Here is a 13649-nt window from a genome sequence, read left to right as displayed (position 1 = left end):
TGTGATACAGACAATGTTACAATCTCTGATGTCTCTCTGGAAGGCAACCTTTGCTCAGATTTCTTCTACCTTGTTGTCAAGAGACTGCACATTGGCTAGTAGTATACTCGGGAGCGGTGGGCGATGTGCCCGTCTACGGAGCCTGACCAGAAGACCACTCCGTCTGCCCCTTCTGCGGCACTGTTGTTTTGGGTCGCCTGCTGGGATCCGATCCATTGTTCTGGGTGGTGGACCAAACAGAAGATCCGCTTCAGGAAAGTCGTATTCATGGTCGTAATGTTGGTAAGTTGACATTGCTCTTATATCCAATAGGTCCTCCCGGCTGTATGTAATAAGACTTCAGCTTTCCTGGGGTAACAGTGTAAGACATAATACATAAAAAAAAATACTGCATAGTTTCCTAAGAACGCGAAGCGAGGTGGCCATCTCTGTCGGCGCCGGATGTATATTTCTGTTGGCGGACATGACCAATAAAAATTTGACTTGACCTGCTTTTTCCACGAAATAGATGGACCAAGTGAGAGATACGATCCCTTATTGATGTCACTTGTTAAATCCACTTCAATCAGTGTAGATGAAGGTGAGGAGACAGTCTAAAGAATGACTTTTAAGTCTTGAGACAATTGAGACATGGATTGTGTGTGTGTACGGCATTCAGAGGGTGAACGGGCAAGACAAAGGGTTTATAAGTACCTTTTAAAGGGTATGGTAATAGGTGCCAGGCACAAAGGTTTGTGTCAAGAACTGCAACTCAATTGAGGGCAACTCAATATTAGGATGGTGTTCCTAATATTCCTAGTATACTCAGTTTATAGGCAAGCCAGCAACAAATCAACTTTTCTAAATACCTAAACCATTCAAAGAACAGGCAAAGACGAAATAGTTATGCAGCATATCTATGACTAGCGAATCAGATCGAGATGAACTTCTTTCACTAGCCAGGCAGTTAACAGGCAAGAACGCTAGGGGTAAACAAACAATGAGGTAAGTATAATCAGACAGCATTACTGTCAGTATTAGAATGTCGGGTAACAAATTAGTCGCAGAATAAGTATCATTTGTTGCTGTGACAGCCAAATATGTTAATAACGACATGTGAGGCCGCTGAAAACGTTTATTGAAACTTCAAAAAATTGTCAGTAGTTTGCTTGATGACGCCAAAGTTATGCTAAATACAGGGGAGTAGCGGGAGTACCCTATGGCTGTCCCATCCTCGGGAGCTTGATTACGTCAAAAACATCTTAAGGATCTGACCCTTTTTTTCAATTTTCGCCCAAAATGACATACCCAAATCTAACAGCCTGTAGCTCACGTATTGAAGGAAGGATATCTATATTCTTGATACCATTTGAAAGGAAACACTTTGAAGTTTGTGGAAATGTGAAATTAATGTAGGAGAATATAACACAATAGATCTGGTAAAAGAAAATACAAATATTTTTTTAAACTTTTTTTGTACCATCTTTGAAATGCAACAGAAATGTCATAATGTATTATTCCAGCCCAGGTGCAATTTAGATGTTGGCCACTAGATGGCAGCAGTGTATGTGCAATATTTTAGACTGATCCAATGAACCATTGTATTTCTGTAAAAATGTTTGTATCAAGACTGCCCAAATGTGCCTAATTGATTTAGTAATAACTTTCAGTTCATAACTGTGCACTCTCCTCAAACAATGCAATAGCTACTGTAAATTGGACAGTTCAGTGAGATGAACAAGAATTTAAGCTTTCTGCTAATATCAGATATGTCTATGTCCTGGGAAATGTTCGTTACTTACAACCTCATGCTAATCACATTAGCCTACGTTAGCTCAGCCGTACCAATCCTGAATTAAACCATGCCAGGCCTCGCTGTTTGTATCTATCAAATCAGATTTCATCCCTCTTGCAACGTTTGCGCCATCACCCCCTTCGTTTGAGGAAGACAACTAATTTAATATTTTATAAATCAATTGTGTAATTTTTTTTACAAATGTTAAAATATATCATATTGAACATTTAGCAATGATATAATGCATTTTCAACTTCATGCAATGTTGATGTTCATTAACGACAAGTAATAAAATAAAGACGGCACTTCGAAAAGCTTATTTGTGTCACCATAGCCTGCTGATTTTGCAAGACAACTTTTCTTTCCTTTTGATTTCGACCCAAATGAAAATGTGACACTTACTCTCCCATGGATTGATGTTTCAGCATTGTCTCAACGAAGAATTCGGCGTTCGTCTTGCCATGTGCTACATGCACACGCAGTTACATACCTGCTGGACGAGCAATATCCATCATCGTCGTATGGATGAAGCCTGAGCTGGAATGTGAAGCTAACTGAATGTGCAGCTTTAGAAAACCCTCAGTAGATCCAGTTTGCGTTGTAGGATACGCTCTGGTCAACAAGATACAATATTGCAAACTCTCCAGTATCTTTGGTTTATTAGCTAACCCAACATTATTTCCCTAGTTCATTCATTCTCGCAAATCCTTTATTCCGGTATTCAGATTTTCATTGATGTAAATAATCCCATGAACTCTCTCTGCTCTCACTTGGTACGTTTACATGCGCTCAGATTAATAGTTTGATTAATACGTTTATATGCTTTGCCAGAAGAATGATTTCCCTAATAATCCTGTTTACATGGACACTTAAAATCGGGCTACTTGATGGGACTTTGATAAATTCAGAAAAATAGCCAATCAAAATAACCAAAGTGACCATGTTATTTTTGGGAAGCATATTGATTTTCAGTTCAGACACATTTTGTATATGAAAACTATTTCTAAGATGTATACTTTCAGTTTTTCCAAACTCACTAGGAGAACTCAAATAGTGGGGCAGGGAGAAAGGGAGGCCTCCCTTCTACTTGATATCTCTCAGGTCTCATAGTTTCAGCTTTCAGTGCATATATAACAGAATTTAAAAGAGCAACTCCAAGAGACCATTAGTCTCAGCACAGTACTACACTGCAATGCATTGCAATTAAACATATTCCTATGTACATAACTTGTATTATTTTCAATCTATTGCTTCTTGTTGGAATGGATCAAAAATGAATTTAATACTATTCAAATGTGGGTTTATGTACTTGCTCAAGAATATTCTGATATGGAAAAAAACATCAACATTTTTCACACCTGGCCTTTACAATTGGAGACAGACAATTAGAGAAGCTGCCTGTCCCTAAACTAGGGAGAGACTGGACTTACTGCTGTGAGGAAACGTGTGTGTCTGTGTGAAATGTACTATTTGATCTTGTGTATGGTATTCATGTCGTTTTTGTACACGTCTGTACTGTAACTTTACCTCTTCAAAATAAAATGTCCTAATTGTGGAAACACTTAAAAAAACGTGTCTCTGAGTCAAGTCACCCTGATAAGGAACCTTTCAGACCTACTAGGTTGCCCAGGATGGGTTCAGTTCCAGTCCGAGAGGGCCGAAACCTTTTCTTCTACCTGGTACTTTATTGCACTCACCTGGTGAATAAAGTCCCTGATTAGAAGGAGGGTGAAAACAAGAAGTAGTCCTTTCTAGGGGCGATGGTGATATCTGGCAAACAGTGTAGAAATGAAACCGGAGATAGTCATTCCACATGACCATTATTTAACTTTATCTCAGTGCCCTGCAACTGTAGGTTTCATTTGCCCAATACAAACACAAAACATGGGTTCCAATGATCCAATCATGTCATTGTCAGAACATTAAAAAGGTAGGTATCGATCACTCAAAGTTAACGCTATTTTTCTCATGCGTAAAAAAAACAACAAAAAAACAGGCCAACATTGTTCAACAGAAGAGAAAAGACAAAATATACAGGTTGTTTTCGCAAGGTAAAAAATAAAAATGTATATTTCAAGAAATTATCATATTATATACACTTTTGAACATAAATATAATCAAACGCCCAAAACATGGAATGATATAAAGCATGCCCATTGTCACACACTAACAAAGAGGCCAGCAATATTACTTCTGCATTCTCTTAATATTGGCAGTAATCTACCCCATAATCCAACTTTTTAACACATCTGACCAGAGTTGGGAATGATTTTGGCATCCTATCAGAATTGGTTATCGCTTCAGACCATTGGAAGATTGAGAGTTTCGTACATTTCCTTAACATTAGTCAACAAAAGTGTTTGTGATATCTATACCATGCAATATACAGTGAGCAGAATATTGTCGATGATAACTTAGTATATCGGTGTGAGAAGCTTGTGAGTTGAGAAAGATTTACAACTTGGCTTGATCATGATGACCGACTTTGTTCAAATTAATTTCTTGCATATAGGATGCTGAATCCACAAACCTTAGAAACAAAAGGAAAATGTATCCAATGCACCAGTGGACAGCATACACATAGCACCATGGTAGCATCGCTCCTCGTGACATTGACTATTTAACTGGAAGCTCATGAAGATGGTTCTGTATGGTTCCTCTTGTAAAAGTTGTTGTCATGGTCTAGTTAGTAGAGGTACAGTGGGACAAAACAGTATTTAGTCAGCCACCAATTGTGCAAGTTCTCCCACTTAAAAAGATGAGGCCTGTAATTTTCATCATAGGTACACTTCAACTATGACAGACAAAATGAGAAAAAAAATCCAGAAAATCACATTGTAGGATTTTGAATTAATTTATTTGCAAATTACGGTGGAAAATAAGTATTTGGTCACCTACAAACAAGATTTCTGGCTCTCACAGACCTGTAACTTCTTCTTTAAGAGGCTCCTCTGTCCTCCACTCGTTACCTGTATTAATGGCACCTGTTTGAACTTGTTATCAGTATAAAAGACACCTGTCCACAACCTCAAACAGTCACACTCCAAACTCCACTATGGCCAAGACCAAAGAGCTGTCAAAGGACACCAGAAACAAAATTGTAGACCTGCACCAGGCTGGGAAGACTGAATCTGTAACAGGTTAGCAGCTTGGTTTGAAGAAATCAACTGTGGGAGCAATTATTAGGAAATGGAAGACATACAAGACCACTGATAATCTCCCTCGATCTGGGGCTCCACGCAAGATCTCACCTCGTGGGGTCAAAATGATCACAAGAACGGTGAGCAAAAATCCCAGAACCACACGGGTTGACCGAGTGAATGACCTGCAGAGAGCTGTTACCAAAGTAACAAAGCCTACCGTCAGTAACACCCTACGCCGCCAGGGACTCAAATCCTGCAGTGCCAGACGTGTCCCCCTGCTTAAGCCAGTACATGTCCAGGCCCGTCTGAAGTTTGCTAGAGAGCATTTGGATGATCCAGAAGAAGATTGGGAGAATGTCATATGGTCAGATGAAACCAAAATATAACTTTTTGGTAAAAAAAATCAATTTGTCGTGTTTGGAGGTCAAAGAATGCTGAGTTGCATCCAAAGAACACCATACCTACTGTGAAGCATGGGGGTGGAAACATCATGCTCTGGGGCTGTTTTTCTGCAAAGGGAACAGGATGACTGATCCGTGTAAAGGAAAGAATGAATGGGGCCATGTATCGTGAGATTTTGAGTGAAAACCTCCTTCCATCAGCAAGGGCATTGAAGATGAAACGTGGATGGGTCTTTCAGCATGACAATGATCCCAAACACACCGCCCGGGCAATGAAGGAGTGTCTTCGTAAGAAGCATTTCAAGGTCCTGGAGTGGCCTAGCCAGTCTCCAGATCTCAACCCCATAGAAAATCTTTGGAGGGAGTTGAAAGTCCGTGTTGCCCAGCAACAGCCCCAAAACATCACTGCTCTAGAGGAGATCTGCATAGAGGAATGGGCCAAAATACAAGCAACAGTGTGTGAAAACCTTGAAGACTTACAGAAAATGTTTGACCTCTGTCATTGCCAACAAAGGGTATATAACAAAGTATTGAGATAAACTTTTATTGATCAAACTTATTTTCCACCATAATCTGCAAATAAATTCATTTAAAAAATCCTACAATGTAATGTGATTTTCTGGATTTTTTTTCTCATTTTGTCTGTCATAGTTGAAGTGTACCTATGATGAAAATTACAGGCCTCTTATCTTTTTAAGTGGGAGAACTTGCACAATTGGTGGCTGACTAAATACTTTTTTGCCCCACTGTACATGGTTTGGATCAAAGAAGGTAAAAAAAGATGGGACACCGCATCAGTCTTAATTTGGGTCCGGGCTGGAGCTTTTTGAAGCATTGAGTTTTTCTGAGGACAACAGAGAAGCATATGCGTTTCTTCCCAGTGAATCTGTTTACTATCTCGCGGCAGCCATCTTGTCCCCTGTGCTTTGTTTCGCTTTGGCAGGGCCCGTGGATTTGGCTCGGATTCTGGCAGGCATAGCGGTGGACACCTGGGTAAAGGGGTCCTGTGAGTTGGCCCGTTTTATGCTGGTAGTAGTAGTATTAGCCCTTGGCTGGAGGGGAGGGGCAGTTGTGGGCCGGACAGAGGGGGACTGTCTAGTTGGATGGAGACGCTGGGGGGAGGGGCTGTCTGACCTGCAGTGGGAGGTGCTTAAGCTGCGTTGGGTCACAAAAACGCAGCGTAGGGGCATTCGGCGGCTTCCGCAGGGCTGGGCGGGGACAGGACAGGGCCTTGGACAGGAGGAAGAAGAGGAGCCGGTCTGCAGAAGTTTAGACTGCCTCTGGGTTGGGAGAGTGCTTAGTCCTATTTTCTGAACTTGGAGCCTGAAATGAGAATAGGTGGAATAAGAGTTAATCCTTCCCCTCGGAAATCTTTGATAAGTCATAATTTTCAAGTGTTATCACAAAAATCATAAAACTTTACAGTAACATGACACCTTTCAACCAATCAAATTAAGCTTAGGTCATAAACAAGATAAATCAGACCATCTTTGACAGAAATGGCAATGGCTAAACTCTTGATATTTGCACCGCAAAGAAGAGTTCTCATAAATTATAGTAAAACAATCAAGGGTCTTTTCATTTACTATTGTAACCAATGAGCCATACAATGTTAGAATGTTATGTTTGCAAACATGATGTTGTGAACACTACCTACCCATTACCAAAGGTGGATGCATCTCCACAAATGCCCGATCCTGGCAGAGCGAGAGGAGAGGGCTTCTTGATGGGGGTGACAGGCCTGGGGATCCTGCTGTTCCACTCCGTCTGGCCCTGGTCCCCTCCAGCCCCTGCCCTAGCCTTCAGACAGGACCTCCTCCTGGCCAGAAACTCATCCGAGGCATGGGTGTCTTCCTCCGAGCCGGTAGTGTCGAGCTTCTCGGAGGCCCTCCCATCGCCGGAGGACAGCGAGGAGGATGTCCCCGAGGTCAGCCTCATCCAGCGGCCCTGCTGCTTCTGCACCACCAGGCGTGCCAGGTCCAGTTTCCGGGCACTCTTCTGTAGTTGCGCCCGGGCTGAGAGCGAGGCTGAACGCTCCGAGCCTGTGCCCTCTTCAGACAGTATAACCGGGATGCGGCTTTTGATCCTCCGCCTGAGGGCGGTATGCGGTAGTTCAGCGTGGGCAATACCTTCGGTAGACAATTGCCCCTTGATGGAATCTACAGAGAGAGTTTTGTGTTCCAGAATGGGCGACATGGCTTCCGGGACAGGCTCCAAAGACTTGACGAAGACCAGCGCTGGGCGGTCGTCCGGTTTGGTGAGCGTCACACCATTCTCCAGGGTCACGTCTGGGATAGAATGGGCTTGGGGCTCTCTGGAAGGACTCTGGGATTCCTCACCCTTTTCGACATGTCCGGTCTGTTTACGGGTGTCTCCTTCCCATGGTGAGGCCTCCTGAGTAACGGATGAGATGTCGCAGTGGTCGCCGCTCTCCTTTGCGGTTTGACCTCTGGAAGACATGACGTTAAAGTGGGAAGTCTCGGAGATGTGGACAAAGGTGAGCTCAACTTTGGTGAAGGGGGGAGATGCGGGGGCGATAGGGGTGGATGGTCTCAAGTCCGACCTCAGTGTGAAGGAGAGCTCTGGCTGGCTGGCCGCACCCACCAGAGGCATATCGCTCCTAGGGGTAGAGGCAGACGGTGTCCCGAAGTCAACCTCGAGCAGGACGTGTTCTCCCCCAGTTGATGGAGACTTCCGGGTATCCCCCGGCGAGAACAGAACCAGGGTCTTGGAGCCGTCCTCAAAGTCAGGGTCAGCATCTGCGGCTGAGGTGGGTTCCCGGGGGCCGGCCATGAGGGTGTCAGGCGCCCCATCCTGGCTCCGCTCTGTGCTTTTTTGGCTGGCCTCGCTGTTTGACTCACTCTTGGACACATCATCGTCCCGCGGGCTCTGGAGCTCCTGGACCTCGTTCTCTGCCGACAGAGCTGCTGGGAAGGTTCGCCGCTGAGGAAGGGTGCCGGTCAGCATGACAGTGAGGAAGTCGGCCCTCTTGACCTGGAGCTGGGGAAGGATGTGGAAATACTCCTTCTCATCCATCTGGCCCTTGGTCCTGAAGTCTGGACAGGGCTGATATAGGCCATTGTGCTCAGTCAGAGACATGATCATCTACAAAAGATGCAATTAAATAATTACTTTTACAAGAGGCATGCTGGAAATATGGTCAAGGCAAAAAATATAAAACCACAACTATTTTGGAAGATATGGCTCGTGTCACATGATGTAAATGGGGACAAAACTGTGAAAACACCCAAGATTGTGTAATGTGAACATCTAAGATAAATTCATAAAGAACGAAACGAGGGACAGCATTTTCCCCCCAAACAATTTAATGTTTTTTTGGTTATTCACAGGCTTTTAAAGATTGTCTAGATTACATACATTTTTAGAAAAGGCACAAAAATGCTTTGAAGAGTTTTCCCTTTTAGATACACAGTCCAATATCTTGTAATTTAAGTGTTTCCCTTCATAAAGATTTGACACACAGTACTGTAGTATATACACACTAAAACCAACTATCTTGCATGCTACTACAGATTAACTGAGAACGCAATAGTCAAACTGGTTAAAATGACATCTTTTCAACCAGTTTTAATGTTAAAAATACATAATTTCAACCAGTTTTGCCCATTGGGAATGGAATATTTATTGAGTTGTATGTACATAAGTTTAGTTGATTTACAAAAGGTTTAAAATACATGTTTTTTACCTGTAAATATTACAAGCAGACTGTACAATTGTATTGTGATACAAAAAAATGCTTAGACATGTATATACCGTGTATCGTACATCTAAAAGACAGTCATGGATCACGCTTGACAAATACTGCAGTTATAATCACTACTATTTCTTTCTTTGACAATTCTATCATACAGTACCTTCTACTATCTCATGAGCCCTCTGTTTTTATTGCCAGTATTTTCAAGAGCTGACAAACAGAGACAATGAATAAGCCAGTGTTTCCAAATGTGACGACGAATGCTCATTCATTTACAACATTTTGACAGAAATCTGTCCATTTCTTTAGGTTGTACATGTGAATTTACTGAAATGGATAGACACCAAATAAAAAACATACAGAAACTTAATAGATTATCCAAATTGGTCCTTGCAGCTTCATTGAACAAATTCATAACATCTATCTCCTCAAATGCAATCAATCACATAATGCACTATACCCTGTTTAGAAAAAAAAATGTACGGATATCCACTTTTCAAATCTGGTCAGATGAAAAACTATGTACCGTACAACTTCAAGTAATAGACGAGGCATTTGTGTGCCTACATTAGAGCCCTGCACTGGCATACATTTTGTAAACCTAAACGCATTTTAAGCCCAAACGGTTGTTTCGGACAAATTTCAGGCCCTAACCAAACCCAAAATCAGAAATAACCTCCTCCGTTGGTGTCCATTAGCTGCTCATCTTTGTCATTCGCTCCCTGCGCTGCTACATGCACTCTGAATACGACTTCGTGCATGCGGCTCTGTGCATGTGCTTTGTCAATGTGCTTTGCTTGCTGTTCTGCACAATGACGAGACAGAGAGCAGTTTGCTGTTAAACTAGCTACTTTGTCACTCTAAACCCAAGGAACATTATTTTCAGTGAAGTAATCTCTCCTGTAGACTCAAAACAAATGTCTTGTCTTATATTTGACGAGGTTGAAGCACTTGACACCATGATATGTACTGCGCAGCAGAGCAGAAGCAAATGGCTCAGCTTCAAAATGTTAATGATCAATTTAGTGATACCCGTACCCTAGTTATTTTTTCATTTCCACACACTGTCAAGATTGTCTTAAAATGCCTCTATTTAAATTATAAAAATAAAACTTTCTTTGACAGAATAATTATCCTATTTGACTGTTCATTTTCGGCAGTTCTTACTTTCTCTGGGGGTCTGTACTCCCGATGGACTGTTTTTGTGCTTGCCAGTTAGCTAGCAGTTCTCGGCTGTTAGCAGCCAACAGCTAGCAGTTGCTGACTGGCAACAAAGATGGATGACTGTCATAATTTTTTGAAGTCATTAATTACTGAATTATTTAATGTAACAAATCAAATATGAAACCTTGTACACAATTCATGGTAACCGTAAACAATTAATTTAGACCCGACGTTCATTTGAAACGCGCGTTTATTTGCTTAAATGTGTGCCGTTGCCCAGCTATTAAAAGGGACAGGTGGCTATTTGAGACTGCGTTTAATTGAAGTTTTACGGTACATCTTAATTTTTCAGTAAATTTTCCTTATGGAGACGCATAAAATATTCAAGTCATTCAACACCTAAGACTTAGACTGAAAACAAATTCTAGGCTATGGTTGACAAATATGATTCTGCAATTCAAGTGATAATTGTTTACAAGACCAAGTCAGGCTTTTTATATTAACTCAACTTGAAAGCCTAAGGGTACGGGGACTTTGAACATACAGTGTACTTTACATGTGCAGTGGCTTTGTGTAATGTTATACAGGTATCACATCTATGGCATTTTCAATCACTCTTAGTCCATGGCTAAAAGGGATTTCTGCCGCAGTAAACAGACACTTTGCCCAATGTCCTGTGGATTTCACAGCAGATCTCTCAACCTATACTGCCATCTGGGTTGGACACCCAGCCTTGTGGAACAAGGCATTTTTCGGAATATAGGACAGGATATGCAGAACATATGGAAGATGTGCTCATGTATCAGTGACGTGAACCGAATATGTTTAACTTGCAATCTGGTAAATTAAAATTAGAAGGTGCGAATCACAGTCCCTCTTCGCTGCAACTTGAAATTAATTTTTGATCGGTGAGTATACTCCAAGTCAATATGCACATAATAATAATAATAATAAGGAATTGCACGCCCACAAATTGGGGAAAACAAACATTCTTTCCTTCGTCGTTGATTTTTAGTTATACAGAAATAACAAAAAACATGCCAAAAAGCTGCTGTGTTGTTCAATGTACATGTAAACAGGTAAAAGAAATCCCAATTTATGGTTCGCATTGCTCCCACGTTTGGAAATAGAGACTGCGAGAAGAGCCCTGTGGCTTCAGGCTATTTGGTGTGGGAGAGTGGGGAGCCGGTGTCCAAGTATGCTACACATAGCTATGTGTATGGAAAACATTTCCTCACAGGTAAGACAGTTAACTTGTTAAAAATAGTCTGCTTGTAACTCCATTCACTACTTGTAGCTGTATAGTCTGTGTTGGCTAGCTTAATGTCGCGGTCGGTAGCTAGCTAGCACTCACTCACACGGCCGCTAGCACCATCATGAAAAGGGGCATGAGGGAAGCCCTACAATATTCTGTTTTTAAGTAGGCAATGTTGAAAAGTAATCTTTAGACATATTGTACTTTTCTTAAATGTAGTTTTGTAATTGACTAAAACAAGCAGACAAGAAAAGTGTGAGCAGGGCTGGGACGTTCTAATACCGACTGGGACTATCCCGTTACCAGTGGTAATGTACTGTACATAACTCACAGAAAAAAATACTGGGTTGTTCCACCAATTGGGTGCCCTTTGAGTAGTATAACTTAGTCAAACATAACCTGATTTCACCAAATGAATAGTTTCACCATATCAAACGAGAGTTCAGTTAACAGGGTTGACCTAAAAATGAGGGACAGAGGCACATAAACCACTGATCACATTAAATATATAATAATCTTTCAGAAATCAACATAACTTATAGCTTTACAATGATGGTGTAGACTTGGGAATTTTTTGGGGTTAAGTTGGTTAAAATCTTCCTAAATTCTGAAGAATTTGAGGGACCTTTCAAAATGTTGGCACTTCAGCACGTCTTTATTCATATTATAAAACAGACTTATTGAATTGTCCATGTGGTCTATATTAAAGGGTACTTCATTGAATATAACAGGCTTTTAGAATTCAATATTAGTGCACAATTATTATAATTGTTTTATTTTATTTTGTACTTTTACCCCCAATTTCGTGATATCGATTTGGTAGTTACAGTTTTGTCCCATCGCTGCAACTCCCCTACGGACTTGGGAGAGGCAAAGGTCGAGAGCCATGAATCCTCCGAAACATGACCCTGCCATGCCGTACTGCTTCTTGACACACTGCTTTCTTAACCCGGAAGCTAGTCGCACCAATTTGTTGGAGGAAACAGTCTAGCTGGCGACCGAAGTCAGCTTGCAGGCGCCCGAGGAGTCGCTAGAGCCGGATGGGACAAGGGAAAAACATTAAAGGGACGCAAAAGGCACTCATTTAATAGAACAACCCTACTATACATTCATAGCCAGAGTTTGATCTTATTATATATCATGCAAATAGGGTTAGAAATATGAAAACAGTCTTGTACAATACAATTTCTCTGCAAGTCAATTTCAAAATTGCCTGCGTTATTTTTTAGAGTTCAGTGACAATGTTTGACATCCTGTTTTGATTGAGCGTATTATGGCGAGATTTGTTTTACCGAGAACGGCCAAAAATTTAAACATGTTGTTTAATAGCAGTGCTAATAATGTCAAGGAACAATTTGCATATGTACAAAATTAAGTTTGGAGTTAGCAGCTATTCCACTTTCAGTACATTCACTGAGTAGTGCTCGCTGCGTGGTGCTACACACAAAACGACTAGCATGATTTGCAGAAAATCGTCAAACCAAAAGCAGTGGGAAATTAACTGATGGAATAGTTATCTTTTCTAATCAGAGACAGAGGCGACATTCAGAGAGGGATGCTTGCTTGCTTCTTAGTGCTGTTAAGTAAATGCAAATGTCTTAAATGCAAAGCTTGGCAAAAGTAAAAGTGGTGCATATTTTGTAAGCGTAGCCCTTTAGCGCATTCACAAAAGCAATCATAAAAGAAACATAAGATCCTACTCATTGAGAAGACCAAATAAGAAGGCTGCATGTGGTTATGCCATTTCAGAAATACAGTAGTGTCGTTCCTCTTCACAATTGTTTCAGCAAAACAGGGAACACAAAGCCAAGAGATACATGGTTATGACCAGAAGACATCAGTAAAATATCAGCATAAAACATTCATTAAATGTTGAAAAGACATCCAAAAAAACTTGGTGTGTAGCAAAATCAGCATACAGTGCAGTGTGAAGCCTGTGATGTCACGGGTCTGAGGTGTAATTCTATACAATTCATTTCTATACTGTACATTTTTTCACTTGGCTACATCTACAATGCATGTCCTTTACATTAGAACTGCTACCCACTTAAGGGTCTGTTACCCCATTGGTTTTTCCGTTGGAGAGAAAGTGGCATAAAATGAGTGTGGAAATAACCAATACTCTTCCTGGTCTCCTTTCCTCTTCACCTTGTTTCTCCAAAATGGAGTAACATTTTTTTCCCCAAGCACCCTTAGC

The 13649-nt window shown here is 41.3% G+C and overlaps 1 protein-coding gene across 1 annotated transcript; it reads right to left on the bottom strand.

The window, feature by feature from the left end:
* Positions 1-5948: 5948 nt before the first annotated feature.
* Positions 5949-8417, bottom strand: LOC135520416 (tau-tubulin kinase 1-like). Its single transcript, XM_064945974.1, has 2 exons — positions 6976-8417; positions 5949-6641 (listed from the first exon to the last, which is right to left on the bottom strand). Exons 1-2 carry the CDS (start codon positions 8415-8417, stop codon positions 6212-6214), a joined length of 1872 nt encoding a protein of 623 aa, XP_064802046.1. The 3' UTR covers positions 5949-6211.
* Between the last annotated feature and the right edge of the window lie 5232 nt (positions 8418-13649).

Source organism: Oncorhynchus masou, chromosome 4 (genome assembly GCF_036934945.1).
Source record: "Oncorhynchus masou masou isolate Uvic2021 chromosome 4, UVic_Omas_1.1, whole genome shotgun sequence".
NCBI classification, from domain to species: Eukaryota; Metazoa; Chordata; class Actinopteri; order Salmoniformes; family Salmonidae; genus Oncorhynchus; species Oncorhynchus masou.
This window is presented reverse-complemented; position numbering and strand designations above follow the sequence as displayed.